This window comes from Morus notabilis, unplaced genomic scaffold (genome assembly GCF_000414095.1).
Source record: "Morus notabilis unplaced genomic scaffold, ASM41409v2 Scaffold2247, whole genome shotgun sequence".
NCBI classification, from domain to species: domain Eukaryota; kingdom Viridiplantae; phylum Streptophyta; class Magnoliopsida; order Rosales; family Moraceae; genus Morus; species Morus notabilis.
In genome coordinates, this window is record NW_010365543.1 from 48571 (window position 1) to 63504 (window position 14934).

The window sequence follows — 14934 nt, forward strand, 5'->3', positions numbered from 1 at the left end:
AGCATCAAACTCAAATTTGTAAAATCAGAAACTAATTAAAACCTGACTCACGAATCAATCGAATTATTAAGACAAAAACCCTAAGATTTCAATTATGGTTTACATTCTATAACGTATCTTGTTTTATGTACGTAGAATGAGATATATATATATATATCATAGATATTTGCATGTTTAGAAAACACAAGCTTAACGATTACTTGTTCCTCCTAGATCAGTTTGCTCTGTTTCTCTCATTCATGCTCACAGCTTCCGAACGATTAGAAGGGCCTTCGTTAGGAAGGGGCGAGCTTGAAGGGGAGAAAACAGAGCAAGAAAAACAAACTTAATTCTTTAATCCTCAAATCAAAGGCAAGAGATGGCTCTGAAGTTTAAGCAAGTTCTAAGTTTATATAGATGATTTATGACATGGGTGTATTTTATTTTAGTTATCGATTCGAACTTGGATTTGTAATATTGTTGTGATTCCTAATCTAATTCAAAGGCTTAGCCTAAGAAGCCTAAGCTCCACGGGATAAGAAGATCTTATTAAATTATTGGACATTAGACTACAAAAAGCAAATATCAATGAGAAAACATAATCAAATTAAATGTTTACCCTGATAAAGGTAAACAATATGTTCTTTTGGGGATAGGGGGGGAAAAAAGAAAATGTTGTTAGGAGATGTAAAAAAGGAGTAGAGTAGTGCATCAATGACAAAACTTTCACATACAAAAATATTCCTTTCAGTTTCTGAGCTTTATATACTTAAAGGACGTGCTTTGATTATATGTGTAAAATTAGTTTAATTTGATTTTATTAATCGACAACCTTTGCTTCTAATCAGTCAGGGAAATGCTTAGATTACTTTCATCAGAGTCAATTAAAATTATGACCCTTTCTACCAAATTATTAGAATTTGCTTGATTATGTTCCAAAGTTTGGAATTCAAAATAGTAATGTTTCACAATAAGGAGTTTTGTTCGTTTGTTGCTTTTACCATTTAACTGCTGGTTTCAGCCCAAATTTCTTCATTTAACGAACAATTTATACACATTGAAGCCAAGTTTGATGATATTAAGCAGTTAGTACAATTATAACTCAATGAAAAAGAGTTCGGTTTATTATTATTATTATTATTATTATTGTTGTTGTTGTTGTTGTTGAAAGTAAATGTAATTCTTATATTAAGAGTAAACTTGTTTGTGTGCTTGCGGGCATATGAACAAAATCACACGTACGAATTGAGCAAATGATGTTACATGTAGATACAAAAAAGTATAGTCATATACTTAAAAGACTTTACCTATATATATACACGCGCATATTTTTATATTATTGATCTCGTTAGTAAAGAATCTGTAGCAAATATGGAAGGAGAAAACACTACTATATATATTGAGGTTTGACTTTTTGAGTAATCTCTGCACTCTTCTGTCAAAAAAGTTTTCTGTAAGAAAAATATGATGTTAAGTACCATCATTAATAGAAGATTGGTCCACTTGTAAACCTCACATTATAAGACTTACCTTCTATTATCAAAATAGTAGAATGCTATAAATAAGCAGTAAATCACTAAATCCTAAAGAAAGGTGTGAGGTGTGGATCAGTGATTGGGGAGAAAAGATCCTTATTTGTAGCTTCAATGGGGATCCTTGTAAGTGCCTTGCAGATAAGTTATAGTTCATTATCTTCTTAATGCTTCTTTCGGTCTTTCCATGACATATTGTATGCATGTGTTAATGCCTAAGGCTACACAAAAGTCAATATATATGTCTCATATTCTTTGTTTTTCTTATATGACTGTAGTCTATAATCTTTCTTTTTTAGAGAATGGTTTCTTTGGTGAAGAGAGAATGCGAAACGTTTCTTCTTCTTTTTTTTTTGTTTGTTTTTGTTTTCGATCCTGTTATCTTTTTTTTTTTGTGTATTTTGACCATTTCTATTCGTTTCTTCTCATTTTTCTATTTTTGTTGTTTTTCCACCGTAATATAACTTTAATTTTTTCTTTTTTAATTTGTCTCTATTATATAAATATATCTCAATTTAGCACTTTTTTTACGGTTATTCAAAATATTATTTATCAAATGTAAACTTTGTAAATATTTCTTTTACAATAAGTTAATAACCTATTAAAGTAAATTGATTTGACAGTTTTATTTATGTTTTTTTTCCTTTAAATGTGCCTTTGTAAATATTTTCTACTTCTTACATGTACCATTAATAAGTTTCGTCCTATTTTGTTGAAAATTGATAAAACGTTTCAACTTTATTCATTTTATGACTTAAATTATGTTGTTATAATTTTTTTATAAAAATTTAAATTTAATTTTTTTATTACAGTATTTTTCTCTCACATGCACAACTCAATTCATAATTTAAATTATGTAAATGAACATATCCTTTATCAATTTTTTTCCCCTCTACTTTCTTTTCTTTTCTTTTTTCCTTTTATCTTTTTTTGCTTTTATCATCTTTGGTATTTTCTTTCTATTTTCTATTCTTCTTGCTTTTTATCACTGCACATTCTTTTTTTCTTCCCTTGTACTGTTTTACGACCCCATTTCTAAACGTGTTATATTCAAAAAAATAATATCATCAAATATCTTTTTCCTTTTAAGTTATCTTTATTACATAACATTTTTTTAGATATGCCGACCTTATATCTTTATTCGAAATGTATATTGCCAAAATAATTTTACCTTTATTTTTAGAGACCTTCTCCAATATATCAACATACCGGTATGTCAAGTTTTTTATTCATTAGATCTGCATAAAATCACGTAAAAATTAAAAAATAGGTCAAATATTTTATCCGCCAAATCTGCATAAAATCACGTAAAAATAAAAAATTACACAAATCTAAAGGTTAAAAAATTTTAACATGCCGGTACATTAGGCGTACCAGAGAATCTCCCTTATTCTTATACATTAAAATTTTTTTATTACAAATATGTAATTATTTTAAATATTCTTTTATGAGACCTTCTCTGGTACACTAACATACTGGTAGGCTAGGTTTTATATCTGTCGAATCTGCATAAAATAATGTAAAAGTTAAAAATTACGTAAATTTAACAGTTAAAAAAACTTGACCTACCAATACGTCATGCGTATCAAAGAATCTCTCTTCCTTTGCATCTTTTGAAATATTGTCTTAAGTTGTTTTTTTCATTTTTTTGTTCAATTTTTCTTTGTATCTAGAAAATGTATTTGTTTTCTTGAAATAATGAAAGGATTTTTTTAATGGTTACGATTTTTTTTTAAATTAGTAAAAAAGTTAACAATAATCCAGATGGTAAAAGGTCTTTTTTTTTCGCAATAACTAGGTAAAAGGTTTTAAATGGTTAAGATTGTAAATTATTGAAATTGGATTCGTACTTGATCCCCTTATGCGCTTTAAACTTATTGAAACCGCGGTTCGTGATTGAAATTAAGCTTTCTTGTATGAAAAGATTATTTGCATTAGTATTACCGTATTTCCTTTAATTTGGAGTACAATTTTTCTTTTAAAAAAAAGAGGTTATAGCATATACATAGAAAAAATTACAGATTTTATCTACTTAAATACTTGACTTATTAAAAGTACTAATTTTTTAAAACTCCACCTCTTGATTAGTTCTAATCTAAAAGATAGATAATTAGTTCTAATCTAAAAGATAGATGATTAATTCTAATATAAAAGATAAAAATATATAGACTAATGTTAAGGGGTAGAAACAAAAAAGGTTTAATCTCAAGGGGTATTGTTAACAATCATGTCCAATTAATAATGTTAGAGAAAATACAAGAGATGACACTCTTTTTTTTCAATGCATTTATTTATGACATTAAAAATAAAGTAAAAAATTTGTCATGTTTCCCTCAAATCTATTACTTACAACTTTTTCTTTCTCTCTCTCATCTCTAGCCATCTCTCTCCATCTCCCTCTTCCTCACTATTGCGGCCAACACTCTCCAAATCGCGCACAAACATCATAAATCGGTGCCAAGAGGTTGCACTCACCTTGGAGTGACGACAGTGCACAATGGAGTCCTTGATTCTTTGTCGTTGCTCTATGAACCGTTTGGTGTCAGTGGTGAAAACCACCACCCACTGGAAAAGATAAATCCGATGATGGCTCACGTGATTTCGACGATACTCCGATGACAGTGCTCTAGTGAGATTCAGTCGGGGAAACTAATTCGATGCTCATTGTCTTATCACTCTGAGTCTGTAAAGACTGTAATCATCTTATCTAAGGTCGGACGACGAATATATCACGATCTAAAGTTTTGACTGTTTTAGAAATTCTGCTAGAAAATGCTGCCTCCTTTGGCGGAAATCGCAGCTGCAAGGCATGGTTCCATACTCAACTCATTGAGCGCTTTCTGATGAGCCGGGAGGTATCAAAAATGGACATTGGAGGCTCATCGGAGGTTGGTGGCTGTGCACGGAGAATAAAAGAGAGATAGAGAAAGGAAGAACAAGAGAGAATTCGAAGAAAAAAATTGTTGAGAAATAAATATTTTATAAGATATGAAAAATAACTTATAAGATATGAAATATAATCCACTAAGATATGAAAAAATAACTCATAGAATATGAAAGATAACCTACTAGGATTTGAAAATAACCTACTATAATATTTTTTTTGTGTGGCATAAATTTTAAAAATGATGTTAAAAATAAAAATGATCTCCAAGTTTACTAGTTTTGTTAATACCGAGATAGTTGCCCTCGTTGTGGCTTCTCTCTTGCTCGTCGAGCTATATGAACAATCACCCATTTAACTAGGGGAAAAAAACATATTATCTATGTTATCATTACTTTCTTTTTGTCAAATATAGCATTGACCGTTGTTATTGACATTTGCAGTCAATCTTGGACTCTCACTCAAACATTGAAAATTTGACACAGGTATATAATCATTATTAGATTGGAAAAATGTTTTTATTAATATTTCTAAAGGTGGTAATTTGGTAAGTCCAATTTCCCTTCGGTATCGTTTGCTTTTGGGGCCTCCCCACGTCATCTTTACTTATCTTTTAAAACTGTCATTATGAGAACCTCATTCGTGGTCAGTTAACCTTAAAATATCTTAAACCTCATTAAAATTTCATGTCACGGGCTTAGACTTTCGTGGGCCATGCCTGGCCCATCACGTGCTTGGGCTTTGACGGGCTTGAGCCGTGCCTAGGCTGCGGGCCTCAAACATGAGGCCCAACCTAGGTCCTTCTAGTATGCCGAGCCGGCCCGGCCCATAACAATACAGGGAAGTGCCGTACCGAATTGACCATTATAGGATGGCCTAGCCCAATTGACATCTCTATAGAAAACATTGTAACATATAAAGTTGAATTTGAATTTTTGTGAGAGAAAATACTATAGCAAAAACTTAAATTGTGATTCGAATTAGCCAAATGAACATGTTGAAGTTTATTACATTTAAAATGAGATTCTATATGAAAATATAACTGTATGAGTAGACTATGGCCTCTAAATTTACTAGTTTTGTTAGTTAGATCGAGATAATTGCCCTTCTTATGGTTTCTCTCCTGCTCGTTGAGTTTTTTTTTTTAACACCTCTTTGATTAGAAAAAAAACCTATTGAATATGTTGTTAGTATTTTCTTTTTGTCGAATAAAGCGCTAACCATTGTTCTTGTCGAAAAAAATCATTTTCTTTTTGTCAAATCTCTCAACCCAAAATCGAAACCGAACCACTTAGGAAGCAGTTCGGTCGGTAAATCGAACCGACTATATTCAGTTCCACATGGCGTCCTTTTTTTTGGTTTTTGAGCGGTCAATTTTTTGGTCGGTGGCAGTTGGTTTCAGTTTTACGATTTTTTTGTACAGTCCTATTCTTGACATTTGCATGCAGTCTTGCATTTTGACTCGACATTAAAATTTGACGTTGATATAAAATTAATATTAGATCGGATATGAGAGGACCTTACGCTTAAAAAAATAAAGAAATTACTGTTCAACTAAACAAAAAAATAAAGGATTAACAAAAAAACAATAAATAAATAAAGAAATTGCAAGTTAAGAATAGATTCACAAAAATAGCTTTGTGAAATCAACGAAGTACAACCGAACGTCGACGTTTTGAGACTTGATTGTCGGCCGACTAAGACCAAAGCCGGTGGAAGAGGAAGAAAACGAAAAGAAAAAGAAAAAAGTTACAATATTAAAAAAAAAAATCAACGAAACCTCATCTTTCTTGTTAGACCAAAAAAACAAAAAGGCATTAGAAAAAGAAAAAAAGAAAGAAAGAAAACAAAAGGAAAGAAACCACACCCCCCTTAGAAATCTCTCCCTCTTTCCTAGGTCCCAAACACCAAAATCCGAACCCTAATCCAAGGCTTTTTCTTTCTCTCTCTCTCTCTTTCTTTTCCTTTGTAATTTCCCCAATCGGATGTTCTAATCACACAATTTTCTTCGCGGATCTGGGTTTCGTGAGAGGTGCGTTTGTTTTACTTTCTTCTCAATTTCGCCTTTCTAGGGTTTGTTCTGTGTGTAGATTGTTCATGGAGAATTTGGGCTGATTGATCCGATTAAGGCTTCATTGTGAAATCGATGGATCTGATAATCTTCCGTTTGTTCTTCTTTCTTTCTTCCTTTGTTTTGTTCCTCGTCTTTGAATTCGGTCAACTCTCTTTCTCTCTCTATCTCTTCAATTTTTGTAGACGTTTCGCCAATATATGTTATAAATTGTGTCTTTTTTTTTTTTTTTTTTTTTTTTTTTTTTTTTTTTTGTGTGTATCGATGGATGAACGTTACGGATATATTTCTGAAAATTTTGACCTTTTTTTGGCTTTTTGGTTGATAGCTTTACCCAAAAAATATACATATAGGAGTTCTATTTTGTTTTTATTGTTTCTATCGGGTTGCTGCAAATTGATAAGTATTTTGTATTGATTTTTACTGATGTTATTGAAAGAGGAACATGGCCTGTTTGGTTTGAATTGAAAGGAGTTTTATGGGTTTCATGCATTAGGACTCTGTCGGATTGCTGCTTCTGTTTCAAAATTGATATTCGTCTGCATTCTTGTGTAGGAGATTCTGCACTTAATATGGAGTGTTGCAAAAATGTATGAAATTTGTAAAAGTTACTAGCTTTATATGCTTTTAAGGATTAATGCTTGACGGTTTTTTATTTTATTTTAGTTATATTACGATATGTGAAAGGGCTCGTAAGGGATTTATATTGTGAACAGTATAAGGAGCACCGAGCCGCACATTAATTGAAGGTGGGTTCTAAGGATTCACCCTCTATTAGTTATGGCGCGTGTGTAATAGGTGGTGCCTCCAAGCATTTTTCTTATCGCGCATGTGTGACGGGTTTATTGTGAAAATTAAGGTAGTTATTTCCTGAGTTCAGGTTTGAAGTATATATGGAGACTTATTGCAGATCACTTACTATAGGTTAATTGTGAGAATAGTAGGTTCAGGTCTGTGTAGTACTGATATCATTACTATATACGTCTTTTATAGGCATTTGAGGCTAGCTCAAGTGGTTGGGTGAGTGAGTGTGTGATCCGGGGTTCGAATTGTGGTTTCAGTTCTTCTTCTATCATGGGAGGCATAAGTCGCACACCCCATCTTTTGTGGTTGAGTGTGTGAAGTGTTGTGGATGTGCATGTAAAACGCTGCCATTGTGTGTATTTGTTGTTCAGGAGTAGTATTCCCTCCCCCCCTCCCTATCCTCATCTATAATTATATTGTGTTCGTTCTGAATATTCTGCTCATGTTCCTGTGAGCATTAATGATTTTTCTGTTTTTCCGTGGGGAATGGTCTTTTGGGGCATAAAGTCATCATCAAAAACGGATCATTTAGGAAATTTTCCTTTTGGCGCATGGTCAAATGTTAAATAAATTTTTTTAATTTAGTCTAATATCGGCAAGGATCAGAAAAAATGTTGTGTTACTGATATTGAATTTTCGCTTATTTGTTTCCATAATCGTTGATGAGTCGTGTTCCTGAATTTATGTTATCCATAAAATTGTTTATTGTCCCATATATGCAGTCTCCACTTTGTTAACTTTAAATGCTCAATCCTATTTTCCAATCTATCCTATAGTGAATATTTCATTATCGGATAGTAAATACAACTCACATTAGCATTTTAGCCTAATCTTCTCTTTGTGAGACTTTACACAGCATGATGCACTGTGTGAATCTGTTCTCTTTTTTTTACTCTCTTTTTCTTTTTTATTTATTTATTTATTTTTTTATTTTTTTAGATTTTTAAGATTGGATGTTTACTTGCGTGATCAAGCATTTGGGTAAGCAGTTACATTTGAATGATTTATATTGTAGCTTTGTTTGAATGATTTGTTTGGTGTGGCCTTAGAAGCAGGAAAGTGTAGTTACTTAAATTTCTCTGTTCTCTTTTATGTTCTTTCATCCTCCTGCAATTAGAATTAGCTGATGAGGTTATGAATTTTCTCCAGATTTAATGCAGTTGGATGTTTGCCAGGGATGTTTGATGGATGATGATAATACAGAACGATAAAATGTCTGCTCCTTCTTCAAGGGAGCGTGCTCAACAGCTGTATGACAAGGTATTTTCTTTTCAAATTGAAAAGTTAAATTTGTTGAGTTTTTGATTTCTCCTCTGGGCTATAGTTAATATTGTTTTGCAGGACCTTATCGTTTCCTTCCTATGAATATGAAAAATCTTATGGGGTGTCACACGTGTTTCTCTGTGCAGATAAATGAGTTGGAGAATCGGCGTCGAAGGTCTGCTCAGGCCCGAGTTCCATCAGATCCCAATGCATGGCAGCAGATCCGTGAAAATTACGAGGCAATAATTCTTGAGGATCATGCTTTTTCTGAGCAGCACAATATTGAATATGCTTTGTGGCAGTTGCATTACAGGAGGATTGAGGAACTAAGAGCACATTTCAACGCTGCTCGTTCTTCTGGTTCAAACCCATCGCAGAGTGTGAAGGGCCCTACACGGCCTGATCGACTTACAAAAATAAAACTGCAGTTTAAAACCTTTCTTTCAGAAGCAAGTGGGTTTTACCATGATTTAATAGTGAAAATCCGAGCAAAGTATGGGCTTCCTCTGGGTTATTTCTCTGAGAATTCAGATAACCAAAATGTCACGGAGAAGGATGGAAAAAGATCTGCTGAAGTAAAAGGTTTGATATCATGCCATCGTTGTTTGATATACTTGGGCGACCTTGCACGCTACAAAGGATTGTATGGGGAGGGTGACTCCAAGACTCGTGAGTTTGCTGCAGCTAGCTTCAAGTACTTGCAAGCTGCATCACTTTGGCCATCAAGTGGGAATCCTCATCATCAGGTTTTTTATTTTATTTTTTATGTACTTTTTTCCCCCTTCAAATGTAGTGTGATTCTAATCTGTTGTGCCTTTGTGACTGATCCTCTTCTTACTCCAGCTTGCTATATTGGCTTCTTATTCGGGCGATGAGTTGGTAGCTGTTTATCGATATTTTCGTAGTTTGGCAGTGGATAGTCCTTTCCTTACTGCGAGAGACAACTTGGTTGTTGCATTTGAAAAGGTGTTGCCTCTTTGCTTCATTCAATAGCGTCCTGTCAAGTCCAAATTTTTGGTATTCTGTAGAAATTATCTGTTATTTAATCTGAAAAATGTTTCATCAAATGTTCAAAATCTTGTTTAGTTGTACTATTGTTATTGTGAATACGTTGTTTTACTATTATTATAAGAAGTTCTGTGAACATCTTGCATGCTAGTTTAGTGCTCAAATTGCTTTCAAGACTTGAAGTGTATGATACGAACGTTGAGTTCATTTCTCTTTTAGATATTATTTGGCCTTTTGTGTAACAAGTCTCTTTTTATTTGAGTTCAGCTGTTTCATTTGTTCCTGATCAATAATTTGTTTCACATGACCCATGCCTAGTCTTATTCAAACTTACCAACAATTTGCCGAATTGGTATACCTTTTGTTCTTTTGCAGCCAATTCCTAGCAATTCATTCTTCTTTCAATGCGATTTTTGGACTGTGAATACTTCTACATTGAACACAAAATGATGTATATCTTGTAAAGCAGGATCGTTGAGTTGAGTAATTAGTTGATCAAATTTTCTGACTACGTATACTTTAGTTACCTATGCTGGGTATTTTCCGTTGAAAGTGCTGCACTAAAGTGTGATTATTTCAATTGCAAGTTAATTTTTAAGATGGCCTTAAAATTATCCCTGATCGTGTTCATCATAATGTAGTAGGGTTATATACTGTAGTGAGTTTTTTTAGTCACTGAGTCTTTTTTTATCAGAAAAATTTGCATATTGTGTTGTATAATGTCTCGGATGCTGTGGATTTGTATGTAACTCTTTAATTCATTTTGCAGAATCGTGTTACCTACTCTCAAATATCTGGGGAAGTCCCTGGGTTCAAGGAGTCGCCTGGGAAATCAACTGGAAAAACAAGAGGGAAAGGTGAAGGGAAATCTGTATCCAAAGATGCTATTACTGAAGCCAGCCTTGTCAAGGAAGGAGTGTCTGGCATTCAGGAAAGATATAAAGCATTTTGCCTTTCATTTGTTCGTCTAAATGGCATTCTTTTCACGCGCACAAGGTAATTTGTTTTAAACCCTGTTCAATTGTTTGTCATTGTTCAAAACTTTGACATGTTAGTCAATATTAATACAATGCTTCTTTCTTTGTCCAGCTTGGAAATATTTGAGGAAGTTCTATCTTTGGTAAGCAGTGGCTTGCATAAGTTGCTATCTTCTGGGGCAGAAGAGGAGCCAACTTTTGGTGCAGATGCCGATGAGAGTGGACTTGTTATTGTTAGGATTGTTTCGATTCTTATATTCTCAGCTCACATCCATAGGGAATCTGAAGGACAGACATATGCAGATATCCTCCAACGAAACGTTGTTCTTAAGAATGCATACACTGCAGTTTTTGAGTTGATGGGCCACATATTAGAAAGATGTGTGCAGCTGCATGATCCTTCTTCAAGTTTCCTCTTACCTGGCATTTTAATTTTTGCTGAATGGTTGGCATGTTGTCCGGATGTTGCGGCTGGCAGTGATGTGGATGAGAAACAGGCTGCCATTAGATCAAGGTTTTGGAACTTCTTTATATCTTTCTTGAACAAGCTCTTGTCGGTTGGGTCAACGTTCATAGGTGATGAAGATGAGACTTGCTTTAATAACATGAGTAGGTATGAAGAGGGGAATACTGAAAACCGGCTGGCATTGTGGGAGGACTTTGAACTGAGAGGGTTTGTGCCACTTGTTCCAGCACAAACCTTTTTAGATTTTTCAAGGAAACACTCATTTGGAAGTGATGGTCAAAAGGAGAAAAAGGCCCGTATTGAAAGGGCTCTAGCAGCAGGCAAGGCTCTAGCCAATGTTGTCAGGGTTGATCAAAAGGCAATATGTTTTGATTCAAGGGTAAAGAAATTTGTTATCGGTGTTGATTGTCAAATATTGGATGACATGGTAGCTCTAGATTCAGGCATTTCCAATAAAGATGATATGATGCAAGAAAATCAAGCTACTGAGCAAACAACTTTTGGAATTGTGCAGTCAAAGCAGCAGCTGCTTATAGAAGGTGACGAGGACGATGAAGTAATTGTCTTTAAGCCTGTTGTGGCTGAGAAGCGGTCCGACATTCTTGGATCAAATTGGGCAACCTATGAGGGCCTGAAGCCTACTCAGAAAGCTTCTGCAGGTGATTCAACATATAGCAGTAGTTCCATTTCTGCCCCTCTTGACAGTATTCACCACCAAACTGCTTTTGATGGTCGTCCCCTACAACCTGTAACTGTTAGCAATGTTCTCCCCCACTTTTTGCAACCAGTTCAACCTCCTGCTTCAAAGTGGTCAACAGAAGAAGCCTTTCTTGCTGACACCTTGAAAGATTTGAGGTTCATGAGGAATGGGCATGCAGTAAAATCTGATGTGCAAGATAATTCTGTTTCACTCTCAGTTCCTATTCAGCAGTCTGTCAATGTCACTTCTAGTGGCATGTTTCACAACCACACAATAGTTCCAGATGTTATTGCATCATCTGGAGCAATCCCTAACAGCTTGCCTGTCAAGACATCATCAGCCTTGTCTGCAGGTTTGCGAAAAAATCCCGTGAGTCGACCCAGCCGGCACCTAGGTCCTCCCCCTGGTTTTGGGCATGTTCCTACTAAACAATTAAATGAATCCATTACTGGTCCGGATATTGCAAGGGACAGTCCTATAATGGATGATTATAGCTGGTTGGATGGATATCAGGTACCATCTGCATCATGGACAAAGAGTTCTGGGCTCAATAGCATCATCAATTATCCAACGCATCCAAACCCCAATCCTGTCCCTAACAGCAATTCATTGTCTGGAACAGTCAACTTTCCTTTCCCTGGGAAACAGGTTCCAATGGTGCAATTCCAGTCAGAAAAGCAAAAAGGTTGGCAAGACTACACAATGCTTGACAGCCTTAAGTTACAGCATGAACAGCAGCTGCAGCTGCAGCAACAGCAACAAGCCATAAATGGTAATCAGCACTTCAACCCACTGCCTGAGCAGCATCAGGGACAGTCTCGCTGGACAGGTCGTTATCTGGTGTGATTTCCATACAATGGTATAGATGGTAAGGTTGTATCCGGTTTTCTACTTATCATGTTAACTTTTTAGTTGATATCATAAGTTGTATTGTTAAGTTTGCCTGACCAATCCCATTGTCATTGTTAGAGTCCTGAGAATTGTGCTGGAATTTACTGCATCCTTTTGCTACCAAGTTCAAACTCCAACTTTGAAGCGTTATCAATGTTGAATTTTGATGGAGTGTCGGTGGCTTGGCTTCTTGCAGGAACTTGCTAGTACACGGGTAATTATGTGCTCTATTTTCTTCTCATCATTTATCTAATGCTCTGTGATCTCCTTTTTACTGTGCTTGTTTCCTGTCATTCGTAATCGGTGGAATTAAATGCGTCTATTTTTTTAAGGTAATTATGTGCTCTATTTTCTTCTCATCATTTATCTAATGCTCTGTGATCTCCTTTTTACTGTGTTTGTTTCCTGTCATTCGTAATCGGTGGAATTAAATGCGTCTATTTTTTTAGTTCGATATTGTTTTCTCTATAGTAGTTCTATTAATGTATTTGTATTGGGGTTTTTATAGCAATTTTTTTATGCTAAATTGCTAATACTTCTGCCACATCTTATTTTCATGTTGTACAGATTTTGCTGAGCTTTCCTGCTCGGAGGATGGGAAATGCCGAAATCTGATTCATGATGCAGAGGTTCTAAGATGTATTATGCCTTGTCTGGTTACTTGGGGTTGGATAGAACATGTTTAATAATATGATCATCCGTTGGTTTTGGGGCTGTTGTCTCCAGCAATTTGGTGGAATTAAAATGGTGTTACTCAGTGTTCTACTAAACTCTTGAATCAGTGTTAACTGTCGAAATCGCTATTGCTGTCGTCAGGTGGCAGCAGCTGGTAATAAGTAAGGCTACTCAGGGTTTTGTGGCAGAAAGCTTTGGGAAGCTGAGTTTGGCAGGTAAGTGGGAATGGTACTTGGTATTTAGAAATGGGTAATAATAGTAGCAGCACAGATTTGGTAATGACACTGAAAAAGGTACATTTGGTGAGGATTTGTGTGGTGTATGGTCGTTGTCTACCAGTCCCAGTTTAGACTTGTTGTCGTTGTTGGCTTAAGTTTAATCACCTAGTCGGATTATGATTATCTAAGACACCTTTCGTCGAGTTGAGGTCCACTCGAACTTGCCGTTATGAAATAATGTTTGAATCTTGCACTAAATTTAATTTCTGTTTTAAGTTGTTTACTTTTGGTCTTGTTGCCTTGATATATGCTTTACCATTCTGGCCGTTTTGTGCCTGGATCACTCGTCGTAGTTGCTTTCTTGTGTTTAAATAACCACGGCATATTGCAATGACAGTGATGTGAATTCTAGGGTCTCCCATTTGAGTTTTGTTACAGTAAAAAGTTTTCAAAAATAGTCACGTCTAACTTTTTTACTATAGTAAAAAATTCTCATATAAAATCACATCTTAACTTGAATTAAAAATTTGAATTAGCAAACTAAACGGGTTCTTAAGTCTTTCTTGTTTATCTTAAATATTTTTATATTCAGTTGGATTTACCGTTTACAAAATAGGACGCACATAATAAGTGTAAACTAGGACGCACATAATAAGAGAGAAGGGAAGTAACAATTTCCAGCCTTCGGGGAAACAAATGATCGAGAACAAGATTGTTCTTTAACGTAGTCCCCACAAGTATGAACGTGTAGAATTTGGAGCATATGAACACAAAAGCTATTTTGTTTGTTTTGTCTTTCGTTTTTGGTTAAAAGAATGAGAATATTATAGTTGTGACAGTTGCATCCTTGGATGTCCACTTCATCATGCCTTGCAGGGAGAAATAAAGATAACGTTTACATCAAATCATAATCATATTAAGAAAAAAACAGTACAGATACAGCGGAATTTGATGCAAATCTTATGCCATAAAACTTGCATGTTCTCAGTTCAAATATAGATGCTGAGTAGTCAGATAGGTTCAAAAGTAACTTAACAATTGGTTTCTTCTTTCTTTCCTCTTATTTATTTATTTAAGTATAACTTAACAATTGGTTTTTAGCTTTTGAGATATCCATTTTCCAGTTTTTTCTTCTTTTTTTTTTATTTTTATTTTTTTTAGTATAACTTAACAATTGGTTTTTAGCTTTTGAGATATCCATTTTCCAGTTTTTTCTTCTTTTTATTTATATTTTTATTTTTTTTAGTATAACTTAACAATTGGTTTTTAGCTTTTGAGATATCCATTTTCCAGTTTTTTCTTCTTTTTTTTTTATTTTTATTTTTTTTAGTATAACTTAACAATTGGTTTTTAGCTTTTGAGATATCCATTTTCCAGTTTTTTCTTCTTCTTCTTTTTTTTTTTTTTTTTTAGTATAACTTAACAATTGGTTTTTAGCTTTTGAGATATCCATTTTCCCGCAGAGA

General features: G+C 34.4%; 1 protein-coding gene across 3 annotated transcripts; it reads left to right on the top strand.

Annotated features, from left to right (window-relative positions):
* The first annotated feature begins 6200 nt into the window (after positions 1–6200).
* Positions 6201–13751, top strand: LOC21386122 (protein SMG7). Of its 3 annotated transcripts, none has more exons than XM_024172378.1 (8): positions 6201–6427; positions 8420–8530; positions 8680–9279; positions 9377–9499; positions 10311–10537; positions 10631–12557; positions 12654–12789; positions 13143–13751. In XM_024172378.1, exons 2-6 carry the CDS (start codon positions 8459–8461, stop codon positions 12528–12530), a joined length of 2922 nt encoding a protein of 973 aa, XP_024028146.1. In that variant the 5' UTR covers positions 6201–6427; positions 8420–8458; the 3' UTR covers positions 12531–12557; positions 12654–12789; positions 13143–13751. The 3 variants fall into 3 exon arrangements, with proteins under 3 accessions (XP_024028146.1, XP_024028145.1, XP_024028147.1); XM_024172377.1 differs by having other exon boundaries at positions 10631–12552; XM_024172379.1 differs by having other exon boundaries at positions 8446–8530; positions 10631–12552.
* The last annotated feature ends 1183 nt before the right edge of the window (positions 13752–14934 follow it).

Excerpts from the sequence above, each read along its gene's own strand:
- LOC21386122 (XM_024172378.1), top strand. The coding sequence starts at position 8,459 with ATGATGATAATACAGAACGATAAAATGTCTGCTCCTTCTTCAAGGGAG. Across the intron at positions 9,280-9,376 it reads GTGGGAATCCTCATCATCAG|CTTGCTATATTGGCTTCTTA; the intron begins GTTTTTTATTTT and ends TTCTTACTCCAG. Across the intron at positions 10,538-10,630 it reads ATTCTTTTCACGCGCACAAG|CTTGGAAATATTTGAGGAAG; the intron begins GTAATTTGTTTT and ends TTCTTTGTCCAG.